The sequence below is a fragment of the Aphelocoma coerulescens genome, chromosome 14 (genome assembly GCF_041296385.1).
Source record: "Aphelocoma coerulescens isolate FSJ_1873_10779 chromosome 14, UR_Acoe_1.0, whole genome shotgun sequence".
In the NCBI taxonomy this organism is placed as follows: Eukaryota; Metazoa; Chordata; class Aves; order Passeriformes; family Corvidae; genus Aphelocoma; species Aphelocoma coerulescens.
This window is the reverse complement of record NC_091028.1, coordinates 3148542-3168300: the sequence shown is the minus strand read 5'-3', so window position 1 is coordinate 3168300 and position 19759 is coordinate 3148542. Positions and strand designations below refer to the sequence as shown.

At 52.1% G+C, this 19759-nt stretch overlaps 1 protein-coding gene across 5 annotated transcripts; it reads left to right on the top strand.

The window, feature by feature from the left end:
- Positions 1-19682, top strand: CDIP1 (cell death inducing p53 target 1). 5 transcript variants are annotated; one of them, XM_069029775.1, is made up of 7 exons: positions 1-46; positions 15606-15671; positions 16316-16418; positions 17002-17100; positions 17487-17633; positions 17906-18170; positions 18406-19682. In XM_069029775.1, the coding sequence occupies exons 4-7, from the start codon at positions 17016-17018 to the stop codon at positions 18515-18517; spliced, it is 609 nt and encodes a 202-aa protein (XP_068885876.1). In that variant the 5' UTR covers positions 1-46; positions 15606-15671; positions 16316-16418; positions 17002-17015; the 3' UTR covers positions 18518-19682. The 5 variants fall into 5 exon arrangements, with proteins under 5 accessions (XP_068885876.1, XP_068885881.1, XP_068885878.1 ...); XM_069029777.1 differs by lacking the exon at positions 1-46 and adding an exon at positions 187-465; XM_069029779.1 differs by lacking the exon at positions 1-46 and adding an exon at positions 2695-2785.
- Positions 19683-19759: the final 77 nt, after the last annotated feature.

The following is a 19759-nucleotide window of genomic DNA, read 5'->3' as shown; positions in this document are numbered from 1 at the left end:
CGCCCCGCTCGCCGCCGCCAGGTGCCGGAGCCGCCGCCGGGAGCCGGTAGGTGCCTGGGGGCGGTGGGGGTCGGGCACGGGAGCCGGCGGGACTCGGGGGGCTGCGGGGCCGCGGCTGGAAGGCGGCTCGGGCCCCCTCAGCCCCGGACAGGCCGCGGCGGCCTCCCCGGCAGCGGGGCCGGCTGGACATACCGGAGGGAGACACTGAGAACCGGGGGGTGACACCGAGCACCGGGGGGGACACTGAGAACCGGAGGGGGATACCGAGCACGGGAGGACGCTCGGCGCTGAGGGGACACTGAGCGTAGGCGGGGACGTAGGCAGGAGAAGACCAGTACCACGCTGCTGGGAAGAAAAGGGATGGAAATCAACCCCTGTTTAACTGTGTGAGGAGGAGGCAGGCCGAGGGAAGGGCTCGGTGCTCAGCCGTGGCTGGAGCGTTCGCTACGGAGCCGGGGAGAAGAGGTACGGCTGGATGGGGACATGGGCCGGGAGAGGAGCGAGACGCAGCCCTGGCCTCGGACGGGCCTTTAACGCTGACAAATTGTCGCAGGGTACTGCTAAAATCTTACAAAGCTTCAGCTCTGTGCCCTCAGCAGTGCCGGGAAGGGTTGGGACGGGAGGGCTGGGATGAAATTTAATCGGGTGGAAAGCGAGGTCGTGTACTTGGGAAAAGACTTCCCGGTGTAAGGCGAGCGCTGCTGCCCGGCCGAGGTCGTGAGCTGGCGGGGAGGACGACGGGGGCTGCAGGGAGGGCACAGCTGAGAGAGGAGCAAATGCGATCCAGACAGATCCTGGGAGAGCAGGGAAGCAGGCCTAGGAACGAATATGTGTGTTTCCTGTTATCTCTGCTCGTCAGAGACGAGCTCGCCCAGTGATAAGGGAGGATGAGCCCATTTTAGAGAAGCTGAAAGAAGCTGAGATGTCTTCATAAATAGGAAGAGAAATTATGATGGTGGGGATGATACTGGCATATTGGCACTGTGAAGTAAGGAGAGCTCCTTTAGTTAATGTATAATGTGGCACAGCAACAAACACCAAGGAATAAACATTAGTGGGAAGTTGGGAGGTTTTTAACCATTAAAATGGTGAGATCTGGGTTCTCCCTCCCAAGGGGACTGGAGAGGCAAAGGGTAATAGCTGTAAGGCAGTCTTTGATTGCTTTAGGAAAAGCACAGGGAGTGGTGGTTGCTGCTAAACAGAGGAATGAGGTTGGGATCCTGGGGAGAGCTCCAGGGCTCTGCAGAGGAGTGGGAATATGCAGGCTGGGATGGACACTGCCATGCCAATCTCCTCTGGATCCTCCACGTGAGCCATGCTCAAGGTTAAACTTCTCCAGGTCTCTGCAAGTGTAGGTTTGTGCCCCTTGGCCCAAGGAAAAGCTGCTCTGAGGTGGTCTCCTTGCACCAGTGAGAACTGAGAAGGGGACTGGCAGTTGTCACATTCCAGGCTGAGCCTGAAATATCAGGTGGTAGAGACAAGGTCAGGCACAATGATTTTAAGTAGAAATGTTTTAAATTCTAATTCTAGTGGGTTTGGGCTGTATGTAGAACTGTCTGAGAAACATGCACAAGAGCCTCCTGTTTGTTCCCTTCACCCAAAGTACTTAAAATGGGGCTTTAATTTTGGCAGGGGCCCTGCTGATTTCACAGTGTGACCAGAGTAGGCAGCAGGGAAAACTACAGTGAGTGTTACGTAGACATAGCGTGGTATATAACCACAGTATGTCATTCATTCATGTTTAGGAGCTAAACAAGCTCATGTAGAAAGCACAGGCTGCAAACTTCCCTCTCCCAAAGGCTTCTCTGTCTCAACGTTGTGGTGACATCCATGTGCCCCAGGAAATCCACGGAAGTGTTTAGCGATGTACCTGCTCTGTTCTCCTTAGGTGTTACGTGAGGAGCTAATTCCTGCTTGGAGGTAGGCAGGCAGTGACTTCATGGCTGTAACAAGGGCAGGGGGATGGAGCAGTGTCCCCAGATGTCCCCAAGCGATGCCAAGTGGAGCAAACGTGGTCAGTCGTGCCCAGCTGTTCTTATAGGGGTGGTGGAGCTGCGGTGGCCGTGTCTGCTTAGGGCTGACTCAGGTTGGTGCTGGGAATGGGGATGTGTGTGTTCCTACCGAGTACCAAAACATCCTGCCACAGGTGTGACAGGGACAGGTAACAATGAGGGAGCTTCTCTGATTTCAGAACCTGAGCCCTTCCTAATAAGATGGAAGACCATGCTGAGCTTCTTGTGTTCCCTCAACAGGTCTTGCACCTCAAATTCGGTTCTGAAACTCACTTGCTTGTGTTGCTGTTCTGCTCTGTCTCAGCTGCAGTTACGAAGGGAGAGAGAATGTCTCTCAGCACCTGGTGTTGGTTTATGAGTGTGTTTTTGAAGGTCGCTTCCTAATCAGCTCTTTCTGTGCCTGGGAAGCCACACAATGGGCACTGCTTTCCTTCTGGATGAAGCACAGGTTGCAAAAACGTTCTGGGAGCACAGCTAAGGTGCTCCTGTAGCTGAGGAATGTTCAGCCAGGGGCCAGACTAAAGCCTGTCGACAACATCTGTATGTTTTGGGGGGAGCTTGGGTCCTTGTCACAGCGTTGGTACCTGCAGAAGTGTTGCCATTGCTGGTCTTACTAACACAGCAAAGAAGGGATGAAAGTAATTTTATTATATAAAAGAATTTTTTTTTTTCCTTTTCAGATGTGAATTTAGCAGATAAATGCGTGTGTTTAAAGGATGTGGTTGATCTTCCAGTATGAGGATGAGTGGTTTTGGAAGGAAATACACAAACTTGTTAGTATCTGCTCTGATCCAAGACTTGTTTTCTGCTTGTGGGTAAAGAGAAGTATGAAATTTAATGTTCTATGTCCGTTTGTGGTACATTATAAACCCCTACATTTGATTTCTTATGATTGCTTTAATCGGGAGAGAATATCCTGGATTGAAAGAAACTAAATTTTTTTAAATAGTGGATTTTGTGGGGTCTGCAATGGGGCTGGTGCTTCACTCCTGCCACTATTACCAGGGCTCTGTACATGTGCTGAATGTACCATGTGAAAGTTTTCCTGTACCTTTCCAGGAAAGGTTGGTGGCTGCCAGGTGAGCCAGACAGGCAATAAATAGCATTTGCATAATATGGAGATTAAAATAATGACAAAGGCAGCAGGACTGAATATATCTGAGTTTCTAGACACGTGTGCCAACTTCTTAGAAGGTGTTCTCCCAGAGTGGTCCGTGCAAAGCTGCTGAACAGCGGGCGGACAGGAGAGTTGGGAAACAGCAAATAGATGCTGATGTGCCTGGTGGCTCTTAGCAGCAGTCAGTGATGTCTTAAAAGGACTTGAATTGTGCACTACTCTTCCCTTTTCCCTGATACAAGAACAGTGATGGTTTGTAGCGGGAACTTCAGTAGTTCTGCAAAGCGCTGGAGGTTTTTGGTTGGTTTTGCTTCCAGGACCTGATTTTGCAGCTCTTACACAGGCAGAGGACTCCAGCCTGGAGCCAGTCCACTCTCCTGAAGGTTTCAGAGCAAGGCACCTGAGCACACAAGTGTGCAAACACAGAAGTCTATGTACACTTTTTCCTTCAAAAAACACACGATGAGAAACTTCTGCCTTGGGATGTGATGTTCACCTTGCTGTTTTCCTGCTGTTCCCAAACAGCACTGGGTATCCATCTCACAGCTGGAGAGAAGCCGTGCCACTTTCATGAGCAGTGTCAGATCTTTACATGCTCTGCATAGGACCTGTCTCCTCTGATCAAAAGGAATGCAATTGGAGCAGCTGCCATAGGAAACCACGATCCATTTTCTCACCAGAATAAAGTCTCTGAGGCAGGGGGAGCTCAGTTTTTATTTCTGGTGTGAAATGCTCAGGGAGACTCTCGGCTGCTGTTACAGTTTTGCTTTGGGCCCATTCATTCTGAGCTGCCTTGTGGCTGCAGTCTCAAATTTGTGAATTTGTGGTGGTGAGAAACAGCTGTTTGAGAGCAGCTCTGTTCTGGTCATTGATCTGGGTGGAGGATGGAGGCAGGAGCAAAGTGCTTCATGCAGCACATCTCCACATGAGGCACTTCAGTGCAGCTGTCTTTAATCTGGGCTCTCTTAGCAGGCCTGCATTTAGAGTAAGAAAATAAAATAAATAGCCCCAAAAGGTGGCAATGTGATTAATGTCTTAGGAACTGTGCAGAGCAGCTGCTGGCAGTGCATGTTTGACTTTGTACCACCTGGCATGGTGGAACCTGAGATCATCAGAGAATGAAGAGCTGAGCTGTGGCTTTCTGTGCAAATTAAGTAATTTATTTGTTACTTACTGTGATTAGTAAAGTTACTGTGCATTAGTAATAGTTCTATCCTTTGCCTTCTTTGTACATAAGAAAATAGACTATTACCCAATTCTCCTACAGATTTTAGGATAAAGCATTTGTGCTGAGATGGGGGTCCCACTGCCCCGAACTTTCCCTCTTGTGTATGTTCCTGAACCTTCTTCGATAGCCAGTCTCTGCATTTAGGAAAAAAAATCTTCCCTACCTTGCCCTAGCAGCCTGGCTCCCTATTAACAGTTTTGAAAGATGTTTTTGGAAGAAGTATTCTTGCTTTAAGCTTACACATTTACTGTTCATCCTGCATTCTGTTTTACAATCCTAAATTCCATCCATCCCATCTTACTGTGATGCATGCGCATCAGCCCATGCTGTAGCTGTATTTCATCTTTATTTAGTCCTTGCATTGTGTGGTCACAGAGAAAAAGAATTTTACTCACAATCTGAACTGTGAGAGCCTGTTTGCTTTGGGACAGTTTCCTTGAGCTGTCATTCTGGAGTTAGTGTCAAGGTTGGGCCTACATATGAAGGGGTTGTGGTTTTCCCAGCCATTCCCAGAGCTGGGAAAGGTGAGCAGTTACACCTGAGCACAGGTGATCTGCCAATCTGGGGACAGGAGGCTTTGTCTTGACCCACTCCCCACAGGCAGCAGCTCTGAGGGGCTTCCCACTTCCTGCCTTTGCAACTTCGATCTGACAGTACCTCACAGGGCAAGATAAAATGAATTAAAAGGTGTTTTTCCAAATATGTTTTGAAGCATAGTTGTTTGATTGAAAAGATAGACACCCCCCCTGCCCTTCCCTGATCTGTGAGAGATCATCAAGGAATTTTATGAAAAATAAGTCCCTCGTTGCTCAGAAATCCCTTCCTCCCAGAGCCCCACAGCTGGAGAGCAGGTGTAATCTTTCAGATGATGGGTGAGTGAGCAGGATTACTGTCCTGGGGAGAATTATTGTACAATTGATTTCATTTAGGTCACAGAAGAAAGACTGTCTTGTGGGAAGACTTGAGCAAAACCTAACTTCAGCCTGGCCTTTCTGGGGGCCAGACAGGCAGTGCTGAGGCTGGATGTGAGATGGGAGCACTTGGCTTTGGCTCATCTGTCCACAGAGTTGTGGGAAACCCATCCAAGTCTTCTTCTCTTCCACTGTGGGGAAGGGAAATGGCTCCTCACCCTCTGCTAATAGCATCCCTGAGATGGATGTGCTTTTCCAAAGGGAAAGGACTTGTCCAGCCTGTAAATCTTTGGGATATTTGGATGCTAATGCTGCAGAGGAACAAAAATCAGGGCACAAACTGGGAGCAGTTTGTCCTGGCAGCTGTGCATGGCTGAGGGGGTGTTGTGCCCAGGGGCTGGTGCCGGGAAGCACCAGCAACTTTCCCTGGTACAACAATTTGCTTCCCAGTAGCAAAGGGAGGGTCAACTGCTTTTTATGGCAGTACCATGTGTTTGCAGAGCTTTTGAAAATAAAGATTGACTAATATGTTCTGGTTTGACTGGTTCATATCTCCACGATCCAGAACAGCTGTTGTCCCATGTTTTCTCTCCTTCCCTTTTGGGTTGGTTTGTTGTGGGTTGTTTCTTTTTTTCTCCAAATGGCCATGACTCAGCCCTTCCCTGCTGCTCTCTGAGTTTCCTGGTTTCTGAATAGGCTATTCTTGGGACAGCAAATCCTGACAGATAGGAACAAGGGGAGTGTTGTGTTGTTTTCTTCTTTATTTCTCCTGTGGCCTGCATAAATGCTCTGCTTCCCTCTGATTTTTGCCTTGTTCCCACATTGCTAATTCGCCCTAAATTGTTGGATGTCATCTGGGGCATGTTCTTGCCCTCATAGCAAAGGAACCCTCTCTGACATGATCCAGGCTTTGCACAGCAGCAGCTTTTCTTTCCCAGCAGGATGGTGGTGACAGTCCTGAGTGTGGAGGACTCTACAGTTCTGTCTATTGTAAAGCTTAAATCTGCCTTGTTGGAGCCCCTCTGACTCCAAGGAGCTGTGCTTGGCTTTCCAGTGATCTACTGGGCAGGGGGTAGATCCAGGTGAGGACCAGCACATGATGCCATGTCCATGCAGGATCAGGTGGCTTAGCCTGGCTGTGGGTACATGCTACCTCTGTCACAGGTAAAGGGAAAATACCACACAGAATTTAAAAACAACAAAAAAACTTTCTGATGGCTTATTTATTGCCCCCCTGCAGATGGCAGAGGCTGGGAAGCTGAAGGATGCTCTCTGAAATACTTCATGGTGCAGTTACCCAGCCTTTTAAAACAAAAAGCTTTTGGATTTGTTCTGCAGTTTATTTATCTGTAGTGCAGGCTGGGGAAAGTCACCTGCTGTGGCAGGGAGCACCCCCAGCCAGGTGTGCTGGCTGCTGCTCTTGATATGCAGTTGGAAGTGAGTGAATTGTCTAAAGCTAAACAATCTTTGCTGGGTTCTAGTTTTATTAAGAGCCCAGCTCTTTCTGTCAAGACACGGTTGTACGTGAGGGGGAAATAGCCTAAACTGTTGTATATTTTGCCTTGAAAGTACAGTTGGCTTTTTAAAAAACCAGAGGGACTCTGTTTTCTGAAAGCCTGTAGTTACCAAGAGAAATTTCTCAGACTAGAGGGCTCAAAACACAGGGGCAGTGTTCTTCCTTAGCATCCCTCCACGTTTTTGGATATGCTATATTGTTGTTAAGCCAACCAAGAGAAAAGCTGCTCTGTGTGAGGAGGCTTTGAGAACATTCACTGCCAGATTAAATTAGCCTTTCTGAGAATAAATTAAGTCGTTGTGATGCAGGCAGCCCCACTCTGTACAGCTGTAAAATCCACGCGTGCTGGTACCCGCTGCAGATAAACGGTGTGTTCAGGGCTGTGCTGTTAACAGGAGATTAGATTTCTGGCTGGGGATGAATGAAAAGCAGCCTGTTAGATTGTATTGATTATTTCTCCAAATGAGAAGCAGGGCACCCTTTTGAAGGAGGGAAAGGAACCCATGGGATTCAGTGCAGCTCCATTTTGGGAAGAAATCATGGACTAGAGCCAATGCTATATCCCTGCTGCAGTGACTCCAACCTGGGGTGCTTTTGAGGTCCTCAGGGGTCCCAGTCACCCAGCTCATGGCAAAAGGGGAGCTGGATCCATGTGTTGGAGGGGAGGATAAAGCCTGGAATATGGAGTAGAGGAATGCAGTGGGGATGGGATTTTGGCTGCTGCCCACTCTTCTGGGCTTGTGTTTTTAGCTGAGCACTGGATAAAAAGCTGCTGCTGGTGTGTGCATGCTGCCCTTTTCTTAGAGGCATTTTTGGTTTGTCTCCTAATTAACTTAATGCCTTTATTCTGCTTTGTGCTATATCAGGAAGTGCTGGCAGGAGTCTGGGCCTGTGCTGAAGCATCAGCTTGTCCTTCCCACCTGCACTGCTGGAACCACTCAGCTCCTCCAAAATCTTCACGGTCTTTGAGCAAGGGGGGACTAGAGACCCTTTCCACTGGTGTTAAATATCAGCTCTTTCCCTGGGCTTGTTGCAGGTCTTCCACAGAGATGTCATCTGAGCATATTTGTGTTTTGGGAACAAAGGTTTCCCCCAGAGCTCGTGGCTGCCACAGGGAGTGTTAATTTAGCCTTTCAGACTCTCCTTGCCATGATTCAGGATGGTTTAGCATGGTGGGAGCTCAGTTCGGAGCTGCCTGCTGGGCTGTTTTGATGTGAGAGAAAATAGTTCCCAGTTTGTTTAGTGCAGTAACTGTGGCAGCTGCTCCGTCTTCCTCAGGCTCAGGAGAGGATTTGAGCAGCTGAGCTATTTACCTGCCCTGAGGGCATCCTGCTATTATGGGCTTGAATCTTCCCCAGTCCCATCCTCTGCTGTGGGAGCAGTGACCCAGCCTCTGGACTGTTCCAAACCCTCTGACCAGCGATGCTTTTCATGGAGCAGCAAAGCAGTGAGGTGTTGCTGTGACAGAGAAAGGGTTTGGAAGAGCCTAGAGCAGGGACCTGAGGAGAGGTGTTGTGTGTGTTAGGGCTGCTCAGAGTCCAGCTCTGTCCTAGATTTTCAGTAGGAGCTTTGGGGAAGGGGTTACGAAAGAGTTGGCAGGAACTGGTGCTGCAAATTGAAACTACAGTCATGCCTGGAGTGAAAATGACTTCACTGGACCTGGAAGTTAGTGTGGACTAGCTGAGCCTGGTGGGAACTGGAGGGAGACTTGGGGATGGCAGGAGCTGTGTGTGACTCGGGGTGCCCAGCACTGGGCACACTCAGTGACTGTTGATTAATCCAAGGGTTTTCCCTTCTGGGACATTGTCATCTGTCTTTGAGCAGCTCACATGAGTTGGGCTTGGGAGCAGGGCAGTGCCAGGTACTCTCCTCCTGTCCAAATGCCATGGGACAGTCCAGCCCCATGCTGGTGGCCCTAGGCAACTCCAAGAGAAGTCCCAGTCTGGAACTGGGAAGTTCTGTGGGAGCAAGAAAGTGAGTGTGGTAATACGAGGAGCTTCAGCATGGAAAAGTTCTTTCAGTGCACATCTCTGGATGCATGTGGGTCCTCCTTGTTGGCAGTGGGACTCAGAAGAGATCTCAGGCCTTACACACATGATCCTGCTGAGCCCCAAACCACACTCCTTTGCAGAGAGTGAGCCTTGGCCTTACATAAAATTGAGTGACACAGAGCACTTCACACTAGTCCTCAAAAAAAGTGCAAGGTGACATTGTAACTGTTAAATCTGAATGTCAGCAGCTTCTCTGGCGCCGAGGCAGGGGGATCTGTGAGCATGGGAAATGCTAATGTTGGAGACTGGAGCCAGTCCTGCAGCAAGCTGGTGCTCTCCTTGGATAAGGGAACATCAGTACCATGGCATATGTTTTGTACAGCACTTGAAAATGGATCTGGAATCACCACCAATATATTCAAGATTATTTCATTGTGCTGCAAAATCTGCACGGGAATTCTGAATGTGCTCTTGGGCTCTGATTAATTCTGAAACTGGAATGCAAAAGTGCTGATCATCTCTGATTCTAATTTCCTCCTCCCTTGGAGCTCACTGTGTCATTTAATGGACGTCACACGTCTACTCAGTTTGATTCAGCAATGATGTAGCTGTGTTATTTGACTTTCTCTCAAAAAATTCTATAGATGGAGGGAGAGGTGAAAGAATGAGTGCATAAAGAAATAAAATATTTTTAGTTTAGTGCTGGAAAGGGAATCTATAAAACCCTGGGTTTTGCTGTGAGACATAGTGGGTACTCGTATAGTCGCCTTCTCTGTGCTGGTGTCCCTCAAATGGGAGGCAGCAGATGCTGACAGCAGGAGATGCTTTTTTGTGTAGGTAACTGAAGAGCAGAACTTGCTGCTCTGGCTGTGGCAGCACTTGGTGACTGGGAATGCTCCATGGAGAATCTCCAGGCTGCCCAGTCTCCAAAACCACGAGTGCTGGGAGTGGGAGGGACTGACATCTCTGCCTTTGATCCCTTCCTAAGTCATCCTTAAGCCTCTGTTCTGGGCTGCCGTCAGAGGTGAGCTCGGATCTGTGATTGTCCTTAGCAGCTGTGGAGCTTCTCCCAACCTCCTGAGGCTTTTGCTTGCTGTTAAGCTTCTTGAGCTGGGGTATTTTTGTTTGCTTGTTTAAATGAACAGCTATTCTTGTGGCACAGTTGTGTTTGATGCTACCTTAAAACACATTGTTGGAGTAGATGTTGGGTTTAGTTGCTTGAGATTCTGGCAGGTTGTGTTATCACTGATATTATCTGATATCAAAGGGATGATGTAATGCAGGATGTATCCTCCCGGGGAAAATTAAGTAGATACAGAGGACTGGAGGCAACAGCTGCTGGTATCACTGGATGCTTTCCCATGGATGTTATCAAGTGCTAGCTTGGATTCTTTGTGAACTCCAGTGAAAGTCTCACAGAAAAGCTCTCTGCTTCCCCAGGGATTTGGCTTGCATCACCCTCCTTTTCTCATCTCTCTGGAGCACATTGGTAGGATGCAGAGGAGCTCAGGTTTACCTTTAATGTTTTTTTAATCACATCCATGAGCACACCTGGTGTTTTGCAGTCAGGACACCAGCTGGAAGAGTCTGAACAGTGAGCACTTCCTGAGTGGGAGAGTGGGTTTTCTAGGGCCAGTAGCAGCCTGGGGGCAGCCTGGCTGCAGTGTGCTCCCTGCTTGCTCCGTGTTTAGAAAACTGGCTTTTGGGGGCCAAATTCAGCTGCCCTGGTGGTGCAGAGTGCTCTGTGTACATCTGAGCCTTCCCCAGTGTCCTGACATGTGGAAGGGCTGGAGTCCAGTTTTGAAGTGTGGGGTTGTGACCTCTCCTCCCTTGCAGCCCCTCCTGGCTCCTGGATGTCACCGTGAGCTCTGCCAGCACGTGATGCTTCCCACAGCCGTGTACCACGTCTTGGGAGCCAACAGCAGACAGAAAGAACTACCCCAGTTTGTTCTTTTCATTTTGGCTGGTTTTTCTTTAAATATTCAGGTTAACCAGGTCCTGGCAAGGCTTTTTCTGCAGCTCCAGTGTGAAGAGCCAAGAGCGCTTGGTCAGCCCATCCGGAGGTGAATAGCACTGGAGAGAATCCCAGAGGCAGCAGCAGGTCCTGCAAGCGCTCCTCCTGCATGTAACCCTTTGTGGGTGTTGCAGATAAAGCCTGCTTGTCTTAAGCAGGGAGGATTTTGTGTCTGGTTTTCCTGATATCCATGCGGAGGAGCTGCTGGAAGTGGTAATTTGAATCTCTGGCCAAGGACAGCTGAGCCGGGGCTGCGCTGTGGAGATTATCTGATTGTGCTTTGGATTTAATGCCCTGAGAGATCTTGCTTTGGATACAGCAAGGATCCTGCTCTGAGGTGATTTGTCTCCTGGGTGACGGTGGCACACAGAAGGTCAAACGGTATGTCCAAGGTCCCCAGGTAAACAACTGCAATGGGGATGCTCCTCTGGAGATTCACATACTGGAGAGCAGAGCAGGGAGCTTTGGCTGTCTGACATTCCTGGTTTGAATGGTGAAAACCTTCTTCTGCAGCATTCCTTTGTTTTAAAGGAGAGCTGCTGGCCTGCCTTGCCAGCTGAGCTTTCTGTGCCTGCACTGAAGGAACAGCCTGACCCTCCTGGAAAAAGCAGTTTTCTGCAGCTGAAATCCTAGTGCAGAAGTGTGGGAGAAATCTGCTGTTCTGGGAGCAGCCTGAATGTTCCTGAACAGTGGGTTTGCGCTCTCTGGCAGTGACTTGGACTTGGGAAAACACAGCTGAGTTGCTCAGAAAAAGAACAGACCTTTCCTTCAGTCCTTCACTTGGGTTTCCGTTTCCATCGGCGCCTGCGGAGCGTTGCAGACATGCGCCCTCTTGCTGCCTTGTCCAGGACCGGGATGAGGAGTTGAGGAGGTGCTGCCAAGGTTAACAGCGGGTAAAGGAGCGGGTACATGGTCAAGGATTGCCAGGACATCCTCTTTCTGAAGGAGGCTGAAGCACTCTGTGCTGTTTATTCCTCCCCTCCTGGTTCTGGGGAGGTGGTGTGCAGGCTGGAGGCAGCAAATGCGCATGGGAAGAGGCAAAGCTGAGGGGGAGCTTTGGCCCGTTTGCAGGGAAAACATCTTTTTGTTGTTCTGCATAAAAACCAGGCAGAAATAACCACTGATAACTGCGTGTTCAGCAGAGATTTTTGCTGTCTTTCCTTTGGAGGTAAGAGCTGTCCGGTGGGATTGCATGTGGTGGGAGCTGAGCCACATCCCTGTGAACTGTGTGTGAGCGGGCATGAGCACGGAGAGGGCAAAGCCCTGTGAGCTCCGGGCACAGCACGGGGAGAGGGCAACATCCCTGTGAGCTCTGGGTACAGGTGTAACACAGGGAACATGCAGCTCCAGGCTGCTGCTCAGAAATGCCATTGTGGAGGAGGGTGATTGGGATTGCCACAGTCAGGATATGGCTCTGCCCCCCCTTAGCACACCCTGCTCGGTTCTCCCTTCTTGCTGCCCCTAAAGCCCCTTTTGAAGAGTAACAGACTTTGGCTCAAATGACATTTTGCCAGCATCTGATCTGCCTTTTGTGCCCATGCCCTTGGTAGTCTCAGTATTTCCCAGTTTCTGGAGCACATAGCCTGTGGGACACGGGTATCTTTCCTGGGGTCAGGAAAACTGGGATGGTGTTGGCCACAATGCTGTTCCTGTTTTTAAAGGAAGGGTGCTGGGCTCAGTGAGGGCCCAGCGTCTTCAGAACTCTTGGCTTTTAAAGCTGTATTTCCAAAAGCCTGGAAATTGGAATCTGCATCTCTTTGATGTGCAGTGAAGCTGAAAGTGCTTGTATATTTTCTCTTATTTATTCATTGAATTTTAGTGTGGTTTTTCCTTTTTTTAAATATTGGAAGGTTTTGTTTTGGTTTTTTTTTGTGGAGGAAGAGCTCCAAAAATGTGCAGCAGCAGCTATTGAAGTGTTCATGTCACTGAATGTGGTTCAGTATGAACAAAGGCTGCTTCCTGTCTCAGTGGCTGGAGCCACTGCTCCCATAGAGAAAACAAAGCTGAGCTGCTGTGGGTCTCAGTTATAAGTGCTGCAGGAGCAAGGACAGCACAGGCTGTTTTGGCCTGTGGGATGGATCTCAGTGGGGCTGTGAGGCTGACTCAGAGCTGCCAGGGCCAGCACTGCACCATCAGGGCTTGCACGTGAGTTGGACCTGCCAGCATCTGCTCTGTCCTTGCCAGGTTTGTCTCACCTGTAGAGATTTCATCCAGGAGGAAGCAGCTTGAAGCACAAACAGTTGCTGTCAGGGAAGAATTAGCAGACCTAATCTTTGTGTCTCCAGGCAGTGAAGGAATTCATCTGTGGCTGTCCTCTGTGTGGCATTATCTATTTTCTGGTGTTAGGACCTGTTCTGGTGGCACAATATTCCCTGGTCCCACTGCACACCAGTTGTTTTTCACAAGTGGTGCCCACCTTACCTGTTTGGAAAGCAGGTGGGATGTGCAGACCTTTCCTCTTGCAGTGTTTGAATCCCAAACTGTTTCTGCAGTGATGTAACAGAGGGAAATACAGCCAGCATAGGACACTGGACCCTGATATATCAGCTTCTCTCATCACTGCTGGAAGCTGCTTTCTATCAGTTTTGAACATGTCAGTAATGGGAACCAGGGGCTTCAGGGTATTGATTGATGCCCTTTGGACAAGGGCCTGGAATGACAGGACAAGGGGAAATGGCTTCACCCTGACAGAGGGCAGGTTTAGATTGGAAATTGGGAAGGAATTGTTCCCTGGGAGGGTGGGCAGGCCCTGGCACAGGGTGCCCAGAGCAGCTGTGGCTGCCCCTGGATCCCTGGCAGTGTCCAAGGCCAGGTTGGACAGGGCTTGGAGCAGCCTGGTCTGGTGGAAGGTGTCCCTGCCTATGGCAGGCTGTTGGAATGAGATGGGCTTTAAAGTCCTTTCCAACCCAAACCATTCTAGGATTCTACAGTCCCTCATTAACTGGATCCAGAGTTGCTGAGCCCAGGAAGGAGGCAGATTAGACTAAAGCACTGTGTTTCCACAGGCAGGGTTATGTGCTGCCCCACGGCACTTTGGCTGCGCTCGCTGTGTGAGAAGCCTCAGACAGACCTCTTGGGGCTGAGAGTTACACCTCTGATCTGGACAGGGGACCTAGGATGGTTTTGTTCTTCTCACCCAGAAGCTGCCTGGAATGAGATCAGGGAGCACAGAGCTGGGGAGGACACACGGATTGAGGCCATAGCCAGGGTGGGCCAAGCCCTTTCTGCTTGGGGCTGCGGTGGAGCTGCGCTGTCCTGGTTGTGTCTGTCACACTGCTGTGCCCCAGCAGGTTAATGGGAATCTTTTCATTTTCTTTAGCAAATATTGATTCCCTGGGTGCATGGGGGTCCTTTGCCTGTCTTCTGTGTTTGACAGAAGCAGTGCTTGTAATGATTCTGATTCCATAGTGGATTTACCCTCTGTAGTTAGTTTGCAGAGGAAACCGGTAAAAGCTGTTCTTCCAGTTGAGAAGAGCTAATCTGCATTTTTAGCTGGAAATAGCATCTCCTATCTCCATCCTTCTATGATAACCAGTTCCTTTTGAGTCTTAGGATCTTGCAGTGTGTCCTTGCTCCAAAGGACCTGCACAAGACATTGGCGATTCCATCAGATCTTGAACTTAAACCTGGTAATCTTGGAATACTGCAGGGCTGTCAGTGCCAGGGTGGTGAGGGGTGTGCTGGGGTAGCTCCTGCCCAGTGCCAAGGGGAAGCCGAGTGCCGTCTGGTTTCCCACAGAGCTCTCCATTGGAAGTGGGCTGGGTTTTGTGCTGCTCACATTAGGATGAAAGAAAGCACAGGAGAAACAGCTTCTAAGAGGCTTAAAAGCAACAGGCTTTCTTTTCCTCCTGGGAAGGGCACACAGCCAACATCTTGCTCTTTACAGATCTCTCTTAATAAGCAGAATATTGCATTAGGAGCAACTGAGCCTGCCAAGCACGAGCAGAACAGCCCTGCATCCCACAGCTTCCTTCATCCCAGTGCACGTGTGGCTCTGGGATCCATGGGCTGTCACCCTCGTGGCTGCCATTCCCTCATGGGCTGGCTCACCCTGGGGCTGTTGCTTCATCTGATGGGTGTTGGTGGAGTGGCTGGTGGAGGACTCCTCCTCTCCTGTGTTTTCTTGCCAGCTGCTTTGATGGGGGGAGTGAGGCTGGGGAGTGTTGAAAGATGTTACATTATGGGAAAGCAGCATCTGAGTGGGAATGGGAATGGGAGGAGATCTATTATGTTAGAAGAGCTGTGGGTTCAGTTGGCCTGTGAGGGCCAGGAAAGCTCCCTGGCAGGCTGGTGTCCCTAGGTAAGGACTCTGGTTGGGCTGGCCTCATCCAGAACCCCTGCAGGCATGGGGATGGGAAAGTCTGAGGCTCCTGGATGTGCAGGGTGGGGTGGTTGGCTACTTTGAGAAGAATAAATCCTCCTTTTCTTCACATCCCCACTGAGCTAAAAGAAACACCGGCCCAGTTTGTAGCTTTGTAGGTCACTGAAGGAGAAGGCAGGCTCTGCAGTGTGCCTGGAAATGCTCTGTGCCATGGCAACTCTGCTTCCCTGGGCTGTTCAGGAAGAAATTGGAGTGAAAAGCAGGAGGAAGATGACCCCCAGCTGCCCTGGTGTTATTCTTTGAAGCTATGTGGCTGCAACACCACTTCAGACCTTGGGGGAGAAATTCTAGTCAGGAAATACGGACTTCCTGGGGGAGACCCTGTGCCTGTCAGGAATCTGCTCGGCTTCTGGGGGGATCAGCGTGCTCCTCTGTGAGCAGCAACAAGTGATGGTGCTCCTCCAGGGACTGATTAGATTTCCTGTTACCTTGCAGGAGGCTGCTCGGTGGCAGGGAGCGTGAACTGGGAAAAAAGGAGTAGAATAAAGCAAACCCAAGCAGGTGAGAGGGATGGGTCTTCCTGCCTTGCTTGCCAAGTCTTTGGCTCTGCTTGACCCGGCAGCTGCGGGTGGAGGTGGCTGAGCCCCACAGGCACCTCTGTGGGCACACCTGCAATGCAGGCCTGGGGCAGCACTGGCTGCCTGGCCTGGTGCCTGTGCATGCTGTGCCGTGCTGGGGAGGTTGGCGTGCTCTGGGCAGGCTGCCCAGCACGTGACACTGGTGCCGGCAAGCAGGACAAGCAGGGCTACATTTGCTCCTGGCCTGTTGGGGTGAAGGATGGAGCTCCCAGCACTGCTCCCTGGGCTCTGACAGCAGTGTCACCCTGTCCCATGCCTGATGGCAGCTGTCCCAAGCACTGAGTGAGCAGCCTCTCACTTGTATTTTCCAATTTAGTCACATCCTACCAGCTATAACTGAGCCAGTGGAAAAAGGGCAATCGGGTTTCTTGGTGTTGTTGCACTTCCTTGGATCTCAGTGTGCCAGTGGGGCTTTGCCACGTGCCAAGGACACAGAGCCTCATGCCTGCCATTGAGGGGGCACATGGGGAGGCTCCTGCCCCAGGGAGAGGCAGGGTGGCCAGGACAGTGCTGCAGCTGTGACTCCTCTCCATCTCTGTAATTGACTTGCCATCTTCTTTTACACAGATTTACACAGTGGAAGAGGCTGCCTTCCAAACTACGCTGCTCAGAGGAGCTGCTTCTCTCAGCTGTCAAGGCCTCTGAGCTGTTGCTGCGGGGAAGAGGACAGGTAAATTGTACCCCATGTGAAATAACAGCTCCAGCTGTTAAATATGGCCTTACCTTAACTCACTGGATTTATTTAGAGATTTATTTAGAAATGCTCTGTGGGTTTGTACCCTCTATCCCAGAGTCTGTGCTTCAGGCTCGGGGTGGTGGTCCTGCCATCCCTTGGAGCACAGCATTGTGTCACTGAGGGTGGAGGTGTGGGGCTGTGGGCAGCTCTTCCCCACCTGTGGTACCCCAGTGATGCAGCCAAGGCTCTTGGCACAGCACGTCCCAGCCCAGCATGGCCCTGGAGTGTGGCCATGCAGTCCAGAGCTGCCCTGATAAGCTGCTGTGCACCAGGTGGGCTTTACAGGGAAGGCCCATGGAGGAAGATTTTACACCTTGGAGTTGCTGCCTGGTCACAGCCTGTCCAGCTTTGGGGCTGTACCCCTGGTTCTGCCTGGGGAGGAAGCTGAGGTCAGTGCAGTGGTGGCACCAGCCCTGGCCTCCCCGATTACCTGTCAGCTCCGTCCCCAAGCACCATGCAGCTCCATGTGCCTGTGGCACCAAAGGCTGGTGTCACCTAAAGGCTTCTGTCCCTGCAGGGCTGCCTGGAGCCATGTCCAACGACCCACCCCCACCCTATCCGGGGGGCCCCTCAGCACCGCTGATAGAAGAGAAGCACGGCCCACCCTCTGCACCAGGTACTGGGGGGTGTCCCAGCTGCTCAGGGGTGACATTGCCAAACAGACAGGACCCAAGGCAGTGTAGGTTCCCTGGGACTGCCCTGGCTGTGGCCTCTCCTCACAGCTTGGCTCCATTTGTCCCCATGTCACCCTTGGGGGAGGCAGGAGGGGCCCTAGGGGCAGTGACAAGAGCAGGAAGCACTCCCAGCTCAAAGCCTGGCACTGCTCCCTGCTGTGGAGCGAATTTGGGCTTCTTGTGGCCCAGAGGATGGGGCTTAAGGGGGTGCCCCCCACCTCTTGTCTCCCTTCCCTCTTGGGGTTGATGCCCTGACCACACAGCCAGGACACCATCTTCCCCTCAGCTCTGCTGCCTCCTTGGCTGCTGACTCTGTGTTTTCTTTCAGAGGGCGTCACCCCAGTGGTGGGACAGCCCCAGGGGGTTCCCATCCCCCCTCCTGAGTTTGGACCTCCCCCATATGAGCCACCCTCGCAGCCAGGGTTCGTGCCCCCTCACATGCCCACGGATGGCTCTGGGCCCTATGTGCCACCAGGTGAGTCCTGCAAGGGGTTGGGGGACACAGCAGCACGTATTTCCTGGTGCTGCGGGGAATGGGGGGACACAAGAGGGGATTGGGGCTGCCATTTGGGGTTTGCAGTGAGGCTCCTTGGGATGGGGGGGGGGCATACAGTGCCTGTAGCAGGGTTGGCCCCAAGTCTGTACTCAAAGGGTGGTGTTACAGCAGGGTGGGGGCCTCTCCTGTAAGGATCTGGCCTCTCCTGCCATGTCCAAAGGTGCTCACTTGTTCATGTTTCTCATTCACAGCAGGATACTACCCACCCCCAGGCCCTCACCCCCCCATGGGCTACTACCCTGCCCCAGGCCCCTACCCCTCTCCTGGTGGCCACACAGCCACAGTGCTCGTCCCACCGGGAGCTGCCACCACAGTCACAGTGCTGCAGGGGGAGATCTTCCAGGGTGCCCCCGTGCAGACGGTGTGTCCCCACTGCCAGCAAGCCATCACCACCAAGATCTCCTACGAGATTGGGCTCATGAGCTTCCTTCTTGGCTTCTTCTGCTGCTTCGTGGGGTAGGTGCTGCAAGCAGAGCTGGGGCCTCGTGGTGGGTGCTCAGCCTGGTCCTGGTAGCCCAGTGCTGGTGGCCTTGGCTGGGCATGGTGGGGACAGAGGTGGCACTGGAGCAGCAGAGGGGTTCCTGGGGTGACAGCCCCTACAATTACTCACATCTCTTGCCCATGGCCCAGAATGATCCCTGTGCTCAGGAGCTGCCCCAGCTCAGCATCTCTGCCTCTCCCTGTGCTCTAGGTGTGATCTCTGCTGCTGCCTGATCCCCTGCCTGTTTGATGACTTCAAGGACGTGACACACACGTGTCCCAACTGCAAGGCCTATATCTACACGTACAAGCGCACGTGCTAACGGCACCCTGGAGCCACTGGAATGCCACCGGCGCTGTCCCGCTGCCGTCCGTCTCCGCGTGTGCATCACTCCTCGCTTCCCCCGCCGGTGCTGTGTATGTGTTATCCCCGGCTCCCTCCCGCGCAGAGCTGCCACCACCTGCCCCCAGCTCTGCTTCTCACTGGGAATAGTTGGATTGGTGACACTGGTGCACAGGGGAGGTGGGCCCAGGCCCCGGACGCTGTGTGGGGGATGCCCTGCAGTGCACAGGAGTGGGGGGCATCACTCTGCACCCCATTATGCTCCGGGGTGTGAGCGAGGCCCCTCGCACCTGGAGCAACCCTGGGAAGGGCAACAGCTGCTGGAGGCGCCCACCCCAGTCCCACAGTGCAGGGGGTGCCTGGCTGCAGGATGAGCCCAGGAGGGGAACCCAAGCAGCCCATGGTGCCCTCAGGGGATGCAGCACAGCCTTTGTGGCACTTTTAGAAAGGGGCTCAGTGGCAAGAGACAGAGGGCAGTGCCACACACCAGGTTTCTGTGTGGTTCATGGCCCCCTCCAGCCCTGTGGCAAAGCCCCTTCCCGAGAAGAGGCAGAGCTGCCTCTGAGCACGGAGAGGGGCCCGGCAGCAGCACTGCACCCTGATCAGCACCTCCGTCCTGCCCGGTGGCCACTCCAGCTGCATGCGCCTCCTCCCAGCCCCACCGCGGCTCTGGGGGCAGGGACAGCCCCAAGCAGCCCTCGCCTCCACTGGCAACCTGAGAGCCAAAACTGCACCCGGCATGTCCTGGCTGCCCGGCACGTAGAGTAGAGGAGTTTGTTACCAGGCCGCAGCTCTGGAGCCACATCCTGGGCCCGGCAGGGTCTGTAGGGTCCTCCTTGCATGTGAGTGTAGGGGGTGTTTTTAGCTCACTCATTTGGGGCAGAAGGAAGGGGCAAGCAGGCAGCGACAGGAGCTGCCAGCAGCACTCCCACAGCAGGGGCAAGAGGACCTGGGAGCCAAGTTCAGCCTCTTGGGACTGCTCCTCCCTCCCCTGCCCCTGCAGCTCCCAGAGCACAGTGGGGGGGGGTCTCTCAGTACACAGGTCTGCAAACACAGCCTGGCCTGCACAGGCAGCTGCTGTTTGCTCAGGGGTGGAACTGTGGCACTAGTCTGTGTTTTTATGTAAATAAATAACAGACCCTGTACTCGTGTACATCTTTTCTTTGCTCCTGCTCAAAATTCACAGCAGATGTGCCTGCAGGGGAGCTGAGGATGAGGGCAG